The 16,576-nt window shown below is 40.6% G+C and overlaps 1 protein-coding gene across 1 annotated transcript in view; it reads right to left on the bottom strand.

The window, feature by feature from the left end:
- LOC118333229 (transcription factor COE3-like) overlaps positions 1 to 15,100 on the bottom strand; it is a 46,703-nt gene extending 31,603 nt beyond the window's left edge. The window contains exons 1-6 of the mRNA XM_035668782.1: positions 14,426 to 15,100; positions 10,208 to 10,364; positions 9,731 to 9,794; positions 9,537 to 9,592; positions 5,947 to 6,020; positions 5,293 to 5,361 (exon numbers count right to left, since the gene is read on the bottom strand). Coding sequence (XP_035524675.1) covers positions 5,293 to 5,361; positions 5,947 to 6,020; positions 9,537 to 9,592; positions 9,731 to 9,794; positions 10,208 to 10,364; positions 14,426 to 14,547 — 542 coding nt within the window. The 5' untranslated portion in view covers positions 14,548 to 15,100. The remainder of the gene's footprint in view (positions 1 to 5,292; positions 5,362 to 5,946; positions 6,021 to 9,536; positions 9,593 to 9,730; positions 9,795 to 10,207; positions 10,365 to 14,425) is intronic.
- Between the last annotated feature and the right edge of the window lie 1,476 nt (positions 15,101 to 16,576).

The raw sequence follows: 16,576 nt of genomic DNA, 5'->3' as shown, positions 1-16,576 counted from the left end.
CAGCAGACAGGTTGAGAAGAGAGAGCAAAGATAAATATACTTTTAAATCCCAAAAGTTTAAAGAATAAACAGTGTAAATGTCTCCAGATCAGCTCAGGATCCGGTGTGACTCTGGCTGTTTATGGGCTCTCTCCTGCAGAGCTCCCCAGGCTCCAGCAGCTGTTTGTGGGCAGTAACAGCTCTGTCTCTCCCTCCTCCTCCACACAGACTGCAAACAGCCTGACATATGCACAAAGTTTTGGCTCAAAATTCAAATTTTTTTCGATTTTGCGTGTTTGCACCATTCGGGTCAACCAATTCATGTCACCTGATGTGATTTAATCTTCTCACACAAATAATTTTACGCAGCATAATAATGCCAATTTCTCCAGCAGCACTGAATGTGAACAAATCTGTCCAGGATCTATTAAATGTTCTGTTTTCCATAAGTCCATAATTAGCAAGGCTCAAGACTCGTAACGACTGCCATTGAGATTCAGCAAAATATAGAGGAAAGTTCTCCAGGTCAGGACATAACGTTTCAGTTGATGAAATGAACAAACATTTGTTTTATTCGGTGTGTTGTGATTCACTTTAGGCCAACGATGATACATTATTCACTTCCATTTAATATTTTGTAAAAGCCACAGGGAAGAGAAGGAGAGGGTGAGGTGAGGGAGTTGCAATCAGCCACTAAATCCTGCACAATGGACCTTTAAATGTAAAACCTTGTCTGTATTTAAATGAAATCTATCAGATGTTGTGTTTGAGTTCCTCTGTTCGTTGTCTGAGCGGTGAAACAGCAGCAGATGGTGTGTTCAGGGTCATACTCCTCATTCTGTGACTGTTTCCCAGGAAGAAAAAAAAATATTCAGCTACACTTCATCTCTCCATTGACTCCCATGCATTCATACATTTAACATTTAGCCGGCCGGGGGCCCTCTGGGGGCCCAAAACATTATTCTGCTGTCAGTCACCCTGAAACACGGCCAGTAATGAGATTCCATCCAAAACCGACCTGCAGCATGAGAGGGAAATCACACCTACGCCCTCTAAATGATTGACAGCACGTCGTCCTCCCATAATCCCACGCTGCAGACACCAGAGACACTCGCAGACAGGAGATTGTGCCCCCCCAAAAAATTCTCACATCTGGTATTCAGAGCGAGAGCGTGAAAAGATGAGAGCTGGTTCACCGCCACCATCATCATCATCATCATCATCATCATCAGCGGCTACAAATCAGAGCTGAGCTGAGAGGAGTTTAAAGACAGAAGATCATCGTGTTAAAACGTTCTCACAGTGTTCAGAGGGGAGATCGTCCCATCATGATTGACCCTCAAAGGCTTCTGTCTTTACACAGAACAAAGAACCTCAAACAGCACGGCGGTGAGGCTCAACCTGCGGGGCGGGGCCCTCCAGGAGGCTGTGAGGAACATTAAGGAGAATTTACAGTAGACACACTGAAAAGAACCCGAGCTGGATAAAAAGTATGGATGCATCCATAACGATACCGGCAGTGGTACAAAGGCAAACCGCAGTAACTACGAGTCTGTTCAAAACTGACTGAGATTAAACTGTTTTATCTTGTAGCAAAGTTCAGTCTCATTCTGACTTAGAGAAAAAGACGGTCCAGCCATAACTTGTTACAATGCACACTATAAGTCATCATTAATGTAACTTCAACTTATATAGAGAGAAAACTATTTTAAAATTTAATATCCAAGATTTGATTGGTATTTATTTATTTATTAGATGAGATATTTATTAGATGAGAACCTGATTCTACAGGTTTACAAAAGTTTTACAGTTAAACTTAATATGTCAATTCATCTTAATAAGTTAATGGTCATAAAATAATATTTGAGGATTGCTTGATTTCTTTCTTAATGACTCATCTATTTCAACTTTTTAATAAACGATACAGAGATAATGTAATAGGTCCGATCCTGTGCTCATGTACTGGTAATGTACTCGATACTACACCCGATACCACTGACCAGCAGTGTGACATTACATAACCTCTCATTAGAAGAGAAGCAATGTTGGCAGCCGAAAGCGAAGTTTTTACAATTCTTCTATTAATATCTCCACGATAACACAGCACAGAAATATGGTTGAGATACTGTGTGAATCTGTAGACTCTCCGATTCCAAGTCTCACGAGAGAGGATGTGATTCACACAGCGTGCTAGGAGGAAGAGAAGAGAGCATCATCTGCAACCAAAAAGTCAACCTTTTTGCAGATGATACAATCCTGTTTCAACATATTCAACTGAGCTGCTTCAGAAAATGTGTTTTCGGAGATGAAATGTTTCCTGAATTACAGTTTTTTAACCAACAATCAACGTAACAAGGAAATGTATTTATTGAAAATATCTATTCAGTTCCAAATTCATCTCTAAGCAGGCAGATATCTGTCGGAAATGGACAAGATTTTGGCATCAGAGCCATCCTGGTTTGTGTTTGTGTTGCGAGTATTATTGACCAATCATATTTGAGCGGGCTTTGGTTGCCTTCAGGTAAACAGTCTGTGTGGAGAGCAGAAGAAGCAAAACACATTGTCCGAAATACAATCCTGGACCCCACTGGCTGTCATCTGACCTGCTCATAGCTATTCTTGGAGCAACTAGCTTGTTATCTTTTGCCAATAAGTGATGGTGATAGCAAAAAATGTGCTGTGTACATACGTTTGATTTGTGGATGAAGATCTTTTTCAGGGTTAGGACTAATGCAGGGGTTCACGAGGGGTGTAGCAGCAGGACTTTATCTCAGCATTGTGTTCATTTCTGTTGAGAAAACTAAATGAAATAGTTCATTTTTAAATGTATATTAATATTGAATATTATTACACACATCACAGTGTATATTATTATTTTATTATTGATCACAGTGCATATTATTATTATTATTATTGATCATAGAGTGCAGTGACAGAGCTTCAGTCTCTGATCAACAACCTCGTCCTGCATCAGAAACCAAACCGCTGATTATTGAATTATTGAATATTAAGTCAGTTAAAAATTATAAAAATACAGAATACAGACAGAGAATGAATCAAAATGTCTGTTCATATTCATGCTCTCAGAAATAAAAAGGTAACAGACAATATTTAACTTGATTTTTCTACAATATTGCCTCCTGAATGAAGGTTTTAACGTATAAAGATCTTCAATATTCTCAGTTCTGCTGTTCTGGATCCTAAAATCTTTATGTTAAAGTGCCTTAACTGTATAATTTAATCACTTTAATGAATGTATGAAAGGAAGGGATTAAGTGAGCTTTGAGTAGAACTGTAAGTAAAGTGAATTTAATATAAAACCAGAGTGCTTGTTGAATAAAAGGCTGCAGGTCTGAGTGTGTTTGTGCTCGCAGCAGCAGAGTCTGACCCTGACATGTTTCCTGTTCACTGGACGCCGCCGAAAACACAGGAGACCTTCCCATCATGCATTTCAGCAAGCAAGGGGAGAAAAAAGAGCCGCTGTAATATCACCACTTCTCTTTTCAAAAGGCTGCAGCAGTCACATCCATCCCTCCATACCTCCATCCATCCATCCATCTACCCTCCTCCCCTGCTTTCACTCCCCCCTCCTCCCTCCACAGCCTCGGAGAAGAGAGAGAGGGAAAAGGGGGGAGGGAGGAATGAGATTAATACTCAGGGGGAGGACGAGAGTAGAAGAGGAGGGGTAAAGAAAGGAGGGAGGAGGGGGGAGGTGAGAAGAGGAGAGGAGAGCGTATGATTCCTCATGGGAGAGGAGGGAGGAGGGGGAGTAAGAGACGCAGCAGGGAGGAGAGGGAGGAGGAGGGAGGAGGAGGGGGAGGAGAAAGGAAAGTAGCTCGGACCAGTTCAGCAGTATTTCTGTCACCTTTTTATTCTCCAACACGAGCAGAAAGAACGATTCATCAACTCTCCTTCTGTCTCTTTGTTCATTTGTTAATAACAGGAAGTTTGATACCAGGGATTCCTTCAGCGTTCATGGTTCAGGGCGGTTACTTACCGGGGGAGGCCAGGTTATCCACAGAGGGTCTCCTCCTCTCACAAAAGCAAACGGCAGTGATTAAAACCCACTACAAACACAGAATAAAGCAGTTCCACCTTAAAAGTCACTGCTTCTCCCACGCTGTTGGGCAGACAAAGGACGTCCCGGAGGGGCTGCGAGCCGAGCTACTGCTAACGTTAGCTCTGCTGCATACACGTGATAGCGCTCAGCTGTGTTTCTACTGATACTTAAGATCCAGACGGCCTTAACTGTTGACCAAAAAAGGGGTGCGCAGGACCTAATTCTTTTTCAGTGGTGTTTTCTTAGCGTTAAGCTAGCTACATGTTTACACAGTCAGACAGTTAGGAGAAGCTCGGCAGCACTGCTGTACGCAGGGTTTCAGAACCACAGAGGTCCAAAAACTGAACTTACTAGGAGGATTTTGTTTTGTTCACCCCTCAGAAAGAATAGCAGTGACCTCAGTCAGTAAGGCCATGCTCACCAGAGGTCACGCAGTAAGAAGTAAGGAAATGTGGATAAAAGTGCTGGTACTCAGTTCTGATGAGTTCTGATGAGTACTGACCCATTTCAGGTACTGATCCAGACGTCCGATGAGTAAAATCTTAAATCAACGACATATTTAAAATCTAATGGATCACTGTCTGAAGAAATATTAAAATCTAATTCTAATGACGGTTGCATTATCTGACATGCATGCTGGGATAGTGACGTCTGTGCTGTGTGCTTGCTGCCTACAGCAGATAAACTACTGACCATAACACACAGTGAAGCTCACCTTGTTACTGGTTCATCATTCATCATTTCAATAATATTATTTATATCTTTTATCTTTTGCACAGAAATAAATCTGTAGGAATGTTGCTTCAGTGGAAAAAGTCACTAGATGGAAAAAATATTGTCCAAAAAATATTCTTTGAACCAATTACAGCAGTTGCTCTACAGGAAGTCGGAGTGAAACCGGAACGTCAAGGTTCGGTTCCAGAAGTAAGAAAAACAGCTTTATTCAGTATTTGTTTTCAGCGGCCTTTAAGGAACATCATTTCCCATAATCCCACAGACCTTTGCAGGTTGAACCAGTTCACACACACACACACACACACAGCTGACAGTAGAATTGTTTTCTCTGTTTGTTCAGATATGAACAGACTTCCTGTATCAGCTGTTAGTCTATCAGTACACACACACTGCAGGAGAAATATGTCGCTATTAAAATAATGTGTGTGTATGAATTACATTCAGATCAACACTACACTATTATCATGATAATACAGAGTGTGTGTGTGTGTGTGTGTGTGTGTGTGTGTGAGTGTTACCTGTCGATGATGACGGGGTCCGACGGCGTCTCGTTTCTGTTTCCACAGCTCTTCTTATCACAGCAGCGACTGACGGAGAGACAACAGACAATAACTCAAACTGACACATTCAGCATTCACTGAGGGAGCAAATACTGCAGTTAAATACAAGTACACAGTACATGTACTACAGGTACTACAGGTACTACAGTACACAGTACAGTTACTGCAGTACAGGTACATACAGGTACATACAGTAGTATCATCATCATCATCACAAGAGGCCCAGGTGTGCTTAGGTAAAATAAAGTAAACACCCAGTTCAGATTAAACATTCAATCCAGTCTGAATCATTCTGAAACCAGAACCAGATCCCACCAATGCAACTATATGAGACTGTTTATGGTCTACATAGCAACGACGTACGTTGTTGACGCACCCTAAACAGGTGACGTACCTTACGTTCTTAAACCAGCTGCTGGAGTCGCAGCGACTCTGTCAGCTCGAGTAAAGCCCAGTTCCCCAAAATGCTCTAAAACCGTTCTGTTCTCGTTGTGGATCTTTGGTCTGAACTGGACTTTACATCAAGTTCCCCCAGTCAGTTCGGACCTGGTGAGACCTGCTCTGTTAGGACCTGGTGGAACCCTTCAGTTTAGGTACAGTATCTGTTCTTACCTGCACATGATCTCGTGTGTCAGAAGAACTCGGCACATCTCTGGATTCTTATCCTGACCTTCATAGATGATCGCCTGTAACACACACACACACACACACACACACACACAGGTACAGTGAGTTCAGGTGTTCAAACACACCTGTAAACTCAGTGTTCATGCTCACATATGAAACCTGCAGCAGAAATAACTCAATTAAAGCCTTGTTTCATTTGTCTCAATTATGACTCATTATTAGCTATTAGCCTGAGTGTGTGTGTGTTTCATTACAGCTGCAGACATTCATATGAAACAGCTGGAACCATGAAAAGCTTCTCCCACAAAGAACGGATCACACGACGCAAACGACGCCTGACGGGCACGCTCGTTAAAGCCTCGCTAATTGAATGACTCGTTAGGTTTAAACACTCCGACTGCTGAGCTGCTGGTTTCCATCACCGTCACTGTACAGAGAGAGCGCCGACTGAGCCGCTTTCATCACGAGGGTGGCACTACAGGACAGATCAGTGTCTGGAGAGCAGGAAGGTTGGTTGGCTGGTTTGGACAAATCACTGTTTAGTTTACTCAAATGGAACTAGTGTTTATCTATATGGCAGGGTCAAAAGGGTTGTGGACCTAACCGGCTATGATCAGGAGGTGCCTTCTCTCTCCACAACACAGAGATCCAACACAGAGGTCCGAAAGCGGCGGAAAGAGACGTCAACAAGCGAGTCAAGCACAGAGTCCACGAACACAGTAGTCACACAACACAGAGGTCCAAGCACAGAGTCCACAACTGAGCAGACTCCCACAACACAGAGGTCACAACACAGGAGTCACAACAAGCAGAGTCCAACAACAGAGTCCACAACACAGAGTCCACAACACAGAGTCCAAAGTCAAAGCTAACATTAATGCTAAGCTTGTGGAACATATTGTCTGATTGCTAACGTTAGCTTGCTACCGCGGACAAATTGCTATCTAGCTAACAATAAGCAAAATATCAGTGTCAGTTTTTCGGGCACATTTTAATTGGCAGTGATGTACTTTCATTCTTGATGCAGACTTCTCGGTGCGTCCTCTAATTGTTGGTGCATTCAGAACAATGTGACTTTAGACAAGATCAGACCAGATGCTGTAGACGCGGTCGACTTTCAGCGAACAGAAAGCAGCATTAACATCCGTCTGTCTAACTGTAAGAAGAGACGGTTAACAGATGGTTCCAGCCTCAGTCGCTCTGTGATCAGACTCTCTCTGATTTATCATACGCGGTGTCTCACACCCAGGAGAGAGAGAAGAAGTGGTGTCGTACAGCAGCAGGATGTGTACAGATTTATTCACACTGATACAGTCTGACTGCTCACAAACAAACAGCAGAGGATAAAACAGGCTCATTATCTCCTGTTCTTATCATCAATTACAGTAACACTTTACAGAGCCCAGCAGAGGATCTACAGTGGAAATGTCCCTCCGATTCTAAAAATAACCTGTTAAACAGAAGAGAAATTAATTCAGTCATCTGTTTACAACTAATATTTCCTCATTATCAACCAGAAATATTGAGTACAAAGTTTAATGTTAGAAATGTACAGTCTGCATCTCCAGTATTTACACACTGACAGATGCTAACTTGCATATATAATTGGACAATTAGCATAATTAGCATTAATAATCAGCTATATGGAGTGGGCTGATTTTATTTAATTTTGAATCAATATTCAGGTTTTTTATAGGATTAATACATAACCGCAGCGACAGAGACACAGAACTGAAGAAATATTAGTCTGAACATTCACACCAATGACATTGAGCTTTCTTGATTCCACAATGACCCAATTTTAGACCCAGTGATCAGCTTGAATTCAATGAAAAGAGACAAAACAATGTATTGATTCCTAATCCTACCTTTAGAGTTTTCTATTCAGTGCTTCACTAATGAGCCACAATGATGTTTTGAGTTCAAATATCTCATTTGGCAGCTTGTCCAAGTAAATATTGATTTAAATTATTGTTTAAGATAAAATCAGCAGATATGTCTGTCAGTATCTGTGTCTAGATCCACCGCTGAGTGCCGCCCTGTAGTTCCCTGTAAAGTCACAGAAAGCTCTGATTGGACCAGGTACAGCGTAGAGAGCTGGACTGCTGAATGAATGAAAATACCATCAATTCAACCAACCAATATTTACAGTAATTGCCTGTAAATGGTTGTCAGGTTTTTCGGGAATTAAGATTTGAACAGTTTTAAATTATTTATGAAATTAAAAGTTTCGTAACGTTATGTACGTGTTGTTTCCGCAGTAATGGCAACATGACCTGGATCTCCCAAATCCTGTTTTCCTAACCGGACCAAACGTTTCACAACGTGGTGTTTAAAAGGCATCTCAAGGCTGAAGGGACACCTTTTTTTAAAGCTGTGCATCCGTCTGTACCAACCATGTCATGCAAGCATGTTGCGAAGGAGGCTAAATAACGCTCCAAAGTTTGGCTAACGTTTGGTGATGGAAAAACTGGCATGGCCACTTTCAAAAGGATCCACTGACCTCTGACCTGAAGATATCTGAATGACCCACAAGTCTCCCCTTTACAGGCACTTTATGCTAATCCTGTGTGTTTTTTGTACAAAAACCATGCAGTTATTTGCAAGAGGTATCAATGTTTTATTATTATCTCCTAGTGTATTTGAATATTCCGGCACACTGGGGTCCATCAACAGTGTTGGAATTGTATAAATTGCGAATTATGGAAAGCTGAGACACCCGAGTTAACACCCCTGTCTGAATGAGACGCCGAGGGCGGCGGGACAAAATTGCGTCTGTCTTTGACAACCTGGGAATGTTGTAATGTGTAGTTATTAAGGCAGGCGGTGTCGAATGAAGAGCGAGAAAGTCTGGAGGTGCTGGTGTCCTGTGTGAAACCAACAGTCAACCATTGCTTTTAGGTAACGTTCCTAAGTTACATCAGGTAAACCAAGCTTTATTTTTAAAGTCTAACCGGACGTTACATATATATTCTTTATTAATTTATTTTGTCTTTCTATAGGAACAGATACATTTTTCATATTTTTCCGTCTTTATGAGCCATTTTGTCATTTTTATTGTATATTTTATGACGGATAGTTCGAGACATTTATATTAACTGGTTCATATGTTTGTTTGCACATGTATGTAGAGTTGTGCTTGTGGGCCACAGAGCTGCTGCTGCTGCCTCCGCTCAGGTTGATGAATGACTCTGCCGACTGATCCGATCAGTCTGGATTCATAAGAACATTAGAGAGCACAGAGAGATATCCAGGAAATATATCAGAAATATTTCAGTGTGAACGAGGAGACAGAGGAGGAGGAGGAGGAGGAGGAGAAGTCTGTCTGACCAGAAAAACAACAAACTGTCAGAAAACGTTTGAGGTGTCAAAGAGAAGTCGGCCTGAACTTTAATCTGACAGCTCGGACTGCAGGAGGAAAGGCACGCTCTTATTTTGAAATATAACTGGATTTTCTCCTGTTATTTGATCTGCTGATCGATCGACTTTTTACTTTTACTTGAGATTTTAATCTGCTGCAGTCTGAACTAATCATCCTCATTATCTAACCCGATAATCCATAATCAATATCTTACCTGTTTGGTCATGGAGTCGATCAACCGGACGTAGAGATCCTGCTCCGTTCTGACTCCTGAGCACATACACAAACATGTTAATATTATTATTTAAAGTTTACAGTGAAGTTTTTTACATTAATAATTAATGATTTTTTTCCTGTAAATTAGTTCCTTTTATTGGAGATGCTGTGCAGTAAAACAAGCGCACCCACCGTTGCTGTAGAGCAGCTGCAGTTTGTAATGAATCCCGTTGTTGGTTTTCTCTCCCGTCGGCTCCTGAACACAAAATCAAACACACTGAAACTGATGGGTGCGTTTGGTTTCTGACACCTGATTCGCTCTGTGAGCTCTGGGTGGGTTTGGACTCAAACACCCGGGTTGAGATGTGATTCAAATAGTTTTGAAGCTGAAAGTAAACATGAGTGAGTGCAAACGTCGCTATTATATAAAAAAAAAAAAGAATAAATAAACTTTACTATATTGGAAATTATTTGCACGGGCAGAGCTAAGCAAGCTGTAACATGGGTGTGTTTGCAGTCTCTTTTTTGTGTTTCATTCACCTGAAAACTTTATGACGGAATTTATGTTTTTTTTGTGGTTTTCTGAAGATTTGGTGAATGCTTTGGCGGTGACCATGAGATGTGTTTGTTTTGTGTCCCAGCTCCTCCCTCCTCCCTCTCGCTCCTCACCTTCTCTTTCTCCACAAAGTCGACATAGGTGGTGCGTTCGATTTCCACCGGCTGACCCTGCCGGTCGTACAGCGCCAGCACGAAGTGGAAGAAGTTGGACTTCCTCAGATTGGATGGAGGCTGCTTCTCGAAGTGAGCACGGGCTAACCCCACCCCGCTGAGAGACAGACACAGACAGACGTATGAGACGACTTAAACTCACCAACAGTTCCCACTGAACACAGACATCATTTTTCTGTATATTTATTTTGGGGTCTAACAACCTGAGAACTGATGATTACATTTAAATTGCATTTTACAGAAAACATACCAAACCAACATTTTGCCTTTTAAATTTTAAATAAAATTGTGCACATAAAGTCAAAGAAATTAGCTCTATGAATTCACTGTATATGAACTGAGACAAAATGAACCAGTCACAGCTGAAAAAATTGAATTTGATGGCAGATCTGTGGCCCCGCCCATCAAATCTGCCTCTTTTAAAAGTCATTTTTTATCTTCTCACAGTGTAAAACATCTGAAAACATTCAGTTTTACCTCATTTTAGAGCCAGAAAGGTTTTATACAGAGGTGATGCTTGTTTCTGATTTTACAGAATCAGGAAACATCTCCTCAACAAGACAATAAGAGTCCAATTTTAAAATCAATTCATTAACTCCACATTAATACATTAAAAACCCTTCATGTGACCCAAATCTGTGTCAAACTGGGGTTTAAATCAAACGCTCCTCAAAGGAAATGCTCATCGACTGCGACGCAGGTTCAGCTGACTGTCATCACATCATACATGTCATCAATTAATCAGCGTCTCTGACATGTTTAAATGATAAAAAAAAACATCAAATAATAATAACGTGTTTCCTCCAATAACTGATACTTGAACTGAAAACCATAAAACAGAAATGAGCCAGGATGAAAAATATCTTCATATATGATCAGAAATAAATCAAGTGTGAGTTCCTCCATTAAACCATCCAACGTGTAAAACACCTTTCCATCACAACACAAATGTTAATTGGAGGTAATAATTCAGTGAACTCAGGATCTGAGAGCAAAATATTCATAAAACTGTGAGAATCTTCAGCGAGAAGTGACATGAAGCTCCGGGCTTTAACCTCCACATGAATGAATCATGTTAACAACAACATGTTTCAAACGTCGGGGAATATTCAAATAATACAAAACGCTTTAAATTCACAGCAAACACTGAATCACGTGTGCATGTGGAGCTCTATAAATATTCATATTGAAGAAGTCAAACTGCAGCTTTGACCCTGACTGCAAACATATTCACTCATTAAAATACGACTTATAACATTTGTCATATTTGTATTTTTATATTTGGTTGAATTTTGACACTAAGAGACAAAAAGAGAAAGTCAGAGTGAAGCTAGAGGCCCAATATCGCATTTATTAAATCATGAAAATGATAATTTAACAACAACAGCTTATTGTTAATTAATATTTATTCATTTTAATAAAGCTGGAAATGATTCTGTCTGCACAGCTCCAGCTTCCACCCGACAGACTTCATGATGATCTGATTTTATTCTGCTGCTACTTCCAAACTTAAGTGTTCATTTTACATACGTCAGAAATGTCAAAATGAAACTTATCTGAATCGTAGCAGATATTCTGTCCTGAACCACACACAGAGCCTCGCAACGACCATGTCATAAAGCAAGGACTGTATTTTATTTTACACTGCTGCTTCGCTGACCTTTCTATTGAAATTGTCAAACATTTTTACATACAATGTTTTTAAAAATTGAGTTAACAATGTAAAAATCTGGTTTCTGCAGCTGATGTTTCCTGATGGCCCAACAGAGGATTTCTAACGACACAAACTGTGGACTGTGCTTCACTCTAACACTCTGTTCATCATAAACTCATTTTATCATTTTTACATACGTCAGAAATTGAAATTTATCTGCGTCCTCATATGAACAGACATTAAGATTCACTAAGACTTAATGTTTGAGCACATTCAGGTCTTTCTTACAAACGTCATTAAGTCTGCACTCTTTTATTTTACACTGTTGCTTTATTGGAATATTTCTATTGAAATTGTTAATAATGAGAATTTTACATACGTCAAAAAAGGAAAAATTTTACTTTTGTCCGACTCTTAGCAGATAAAGTGTCCTGAGACAGAGACCTGCTGTTTCACCACATTCAGCAATTTGTATGAAGTCTGAACTGTGTTTTATTTTACGCTGATGTTTCATTGTACATTTCTATTAAAACTGTTAATAATGACAATTTTACAATTTTTATAGTAAAAAATTTAAAAATCTGGTTTCTGCACCTCGGATGTTTCCTGATGTCCCAACAGAGGATTTCTAATGACACAAACTGTGGACTGTGCTTCACACTCTGTTCATCATAAACTCATTTTATCATTTTTACATACATCATAAACATGAAATAAATCTTAAATTACCTGCATCCTTATATGAATGAATACATTAAGATTCACTGAGAATGTGTTTCAGCACATTTATTCTGACAACCGTGTCATTAACTGTAATTTACACTTACACTTTATGTTCATTTTCTAATTGTTAATAATGACAATTTTACACGCGTATAATTTTACATACAAGTTTGATCTGCAGCGTCGATATAGGTTCACACAGAGCTGCTGCCTCAACACAGAGAATTATTCATGAGACCATCACAGACTCTTTATCTTTTCCTTCAGAATATTTATATTAAACTTGTAACAATATCATTTTTACATATGTTTAAAATGACAAAAATATAATTGAATTTCCATCCTATAAGCTGATTCACTGAGTCACTTCAGCTATTTAAGCATGAGCTCGTATTTTTTACTGCTGCTTTACTGACATGTTCATCTAAAGATTAATAATAATTTAACATACGTGTTAAAAATGTCACCTTTAATCTGCAGCTCTGATGACTCACTGATGTTTCAGCACATTCAGCTGTTTGTAATTATGTCATAAACCAGCTTTTTATTGTAAAATTGTAAAAATAATGTGAATAATATAAATATAGTTTTTTCTTTGCAGCTCGGGCTGACTCTGACACTTTCTGTTTGTCATTAAATTTAACAGATTTGGACTTTAAGAAAACTGCGGAAAATGTTTGAATGTCAGAAATGACGCTGACGCTGGATCTGCAGTTCGGAGCCGCCGTCTCTGCACTCACTCACTCAGGTCAGTACACGCTGCTGCTTTATTGGAATTATAATGTTGAAAATATTAGTAATATTAAGGATTTCACAGATGTTAATGGTGTGAATAATCATGTTTCATGTGCAGCTCTGAGTGTTAACAATCTGCACACGCTCAGACTGAACTCAGCAGGAGCGCGTCTGTTCGGAGGGCAGATTAAACATTATTATTAATAACATTTATTTTCCTCGGAGCTGCAGTTTGAGCCTCTTTAACCTGAAATGAATCCTCCTGTCAGACTCTGCAGCTCTGACCTTCACTTCAACACTTTTCTAAATTATCAATAAATCTGAAGCTCTCAGTCTGTTTCAGCTGCACAATTTAAGAACTGAAACCTGCAAACGAGCAGTTTTCTTCCTCTGAGCTGCAGATTCAAACCTTTATCCTTTTACTTCAGGAACTGACTTTTATTTTTAACCTCCAGAAAGATCAGAAATATAATAATAACAGGAAGAATATCATTAGAGAGATGTTTCTGCTTTTTAATAATTGATTTTTTTCAGCCTGAAGCTTCCACTGCTCTTTTCCTTTTGATAAATGTCCCGTTAACCTTACTTTGTCCCGAGCAACTTCAACCAGAAACATCAGGAACAAATATCTAATGAAAAGAATTATTTGATTCAAACTGTTAATACTGATCATTTTACATTAAAAATGTAAAACTCTGTTGTTTCCTGAAGAGCTTTAACTTCAACATTTTCCTAATAAATCTTCTAATAAATGTCCTGAAGCATTTTCATCATCTAAAAAACAATATTAAAAGCATTTTTTTATTTTAATTTCTTAGAATTTTCCTCCTAAAAAATCACAAATATTTGAAATGATTGCAGGAATTTTGTTTCTGGATATTTGCCTCAAGAACAAACAGCAGAAATGAGAGAACAGATCAGAAATCTAGTACGATTAAAGCGCTCCCCTCCTGATCTAAATGCTCCTGCTGAGCGGCTGTTTGTCCGCTGGGACTACAGCTCCCAGAATCCCTCTGGGGGGCGGCAGTGGGCGGCGGTGAGTTTACCTCTGAGCGGCCGTGTTGGCGTCCACCACGCCGGCCGAGTGCATCCAGGAGCGAACAGCCAGCGGCTCCTCCTTCATGCTGGCTGTGGCCCCGCGGGGCAGGTTGTCCTGGATCCCGAACATCTCCGGGGCCCCGACGCTCCAACCGCTTCCGCCTCTGTGCGAGAGTGACACGAGAAAAAAACAAGAGGGAGAAAAGTCCAACTGAAAAAAAGCAGCTCTAAAGAACAGACGGAGATCTTCTGGTCGGTCGACGGTTTTTTCACCGAAACGCCTCAAAGTCCGAAAGCAGCCGGCGAGGAGGAAGGAGCACGGAGAAAAGAAGGAGAAGAAGAAGAATCGGGAAGTGAGGCAGGAGTTTTATTCAACGGCTCAACTTTTTGTCTGGTTTTTAGATTTAATTCAACTTTTTACTGGAAGCAGCACGGACAGGATTTCCTTTCTGAGAGTTTATTTTTTAAAAATTCTCAGTGTCGGCCGTCATGTTGGAAGAAAGGAAGGAGGAGGAGGAAAAAAAGGGAAAAGAGAAATAAAATCCTCAGAGGACGAGAAAACGAGGGGAAGAACAGAGCCGAGTCCGGACGGCGAATCGAGTGCGAGCAAAGTGTCTTTTTTCTTTTCCCCAAAGAGAGGAGCAGAGAGGAGGAGAGGCGGGCCGATGATGGAGGGATGAGGAGCGGAGGAGAAACTCTCAGCCCTGCGGCCCCACAGGACTGGACGCCAAAACCCAAAAACCCCACGGGTCTTCCTCCGAGCCGCTGACGACATCACAGCCGTGGTGGGGGCGGGGCCTGACCGTATATGGATAGGAGAGGTTAAAGTGTGTGTGTGTGTGTGAGGAGAGAGAGGAAGAAAGAGAGAGAGAGAGAGAGAGGGAGTGAGATGGAGGAGGGGGAGGAGGCGGGCGCTCGAACCAACCAACCACAGAGAGAGAGAGAGAGAGAGAGAGAGAGAGAGAGAGACAGTATTACTCTCTCTCTCTCTCTCTGAAGGTCTGAACTGGTTCCAGTCTCAGGATGGAGTGCTGGTGGGAAGCTGGTGAGGGATCCCGTCCTCGTATCTCCAATAAAAGCAGAGTGACTGTGTGCGAGCTCATCGACCCTCTGAACAGAGACACTTTATTCTCTCTGGAACTCCATTTTTAATTAATTAAACAAAGAAAATCGCAGTCATTTTTGCAATTTTCACTTTTTCCCTCAATTTCGCTGCAAAAAAATGTGTAAAAACTTCAAGCTTTTATAAAATCAGAAATTTTAGGCCATAACGACGCCAACAAAAGGTAGCGACATCTTGGAGGGATTGATTGATTGATTGATTGTTTGAAGACGAGATGACGAGGTTGTTGAAAGATCTCCAGGTCAAAGGTCAAACGATGTTTTCAGCTCGTCTGTTTCTGTGTGTCCTCTGATATTTACAGTCTCTCTCTCTCTCAGCTCATTCTGCTATTTACACGTTTAACGACGTGCAGGAAAGGACACAGAAAGTATACAGTATATAATCGCAGTTTGGTCTGATTTAAGAAGCCTTCGCAGTTTGGATGTAACAACCATCAGAGAGCAGATCGGATATTTTTTATTTTTTATTAATGACTGCCAGACGGTCGATTCCCCTTGAAATCAATGAAACGAAGCATAAACACTTCTACTGTGGTCCACAGGGGGCGCCAGACTCAACACAATAAAGTTCACTCCAACATTCAGCCAAAATATTCCCATAATATTCTGATATATTATTTTATTTATAATACTGCAGCAGTTTATATCAAACGTTACCATGGAGACAAATTAAAATGTTTTTATTTTAATTGTACTGATTTTATTCTTTTATGTCGTCATTTTATTTTGTTTTAACGTCGTTTCACGTGAAGTGAGGAGAAACACTCATCATCCTCCTCTTCCTCACTCAGACAGACAGACAGGCAGGAAGTGAGACAGGGTTTTCACAGTAAGAGCGCTCCGGTCTTCTGGGGGGTCGAGGCCTCCGAGGCTCCGAGGGGTGGACCGAGTCCAGACCGAAGAGCTGGAACACGAAGAGGAGGAGGAGGAGAGAAAATCAGTTTAAACTGAGAGGAGCGAGAGAAGGAGGAAGAGGAGATTTATGTTTCCAGAGACGGAGAAATAAATTGAGAGGAGGAAGAGGAGGAAGAAGAAGA

This window comes from Morone saxatilis, unplaced genomic scaffold (genome assembly GCF_004916995.1).
Source record: "Morone saxatilis isolate NCDOM2014 unplaced genomic scaffold, NCSU_SB_2.0 Contig1, whole genome shotgun sequence".
Taxonomy (NCBI): Eukaryota; Metazoa; Chordata; class Actinopteri; family Moronidae; genus Morone; species Morone saxatilis.
Note: the sequence above shows the minus strand (reverse complement) of the source record. Positions and strands in the feature narration are given on the sequence as shown.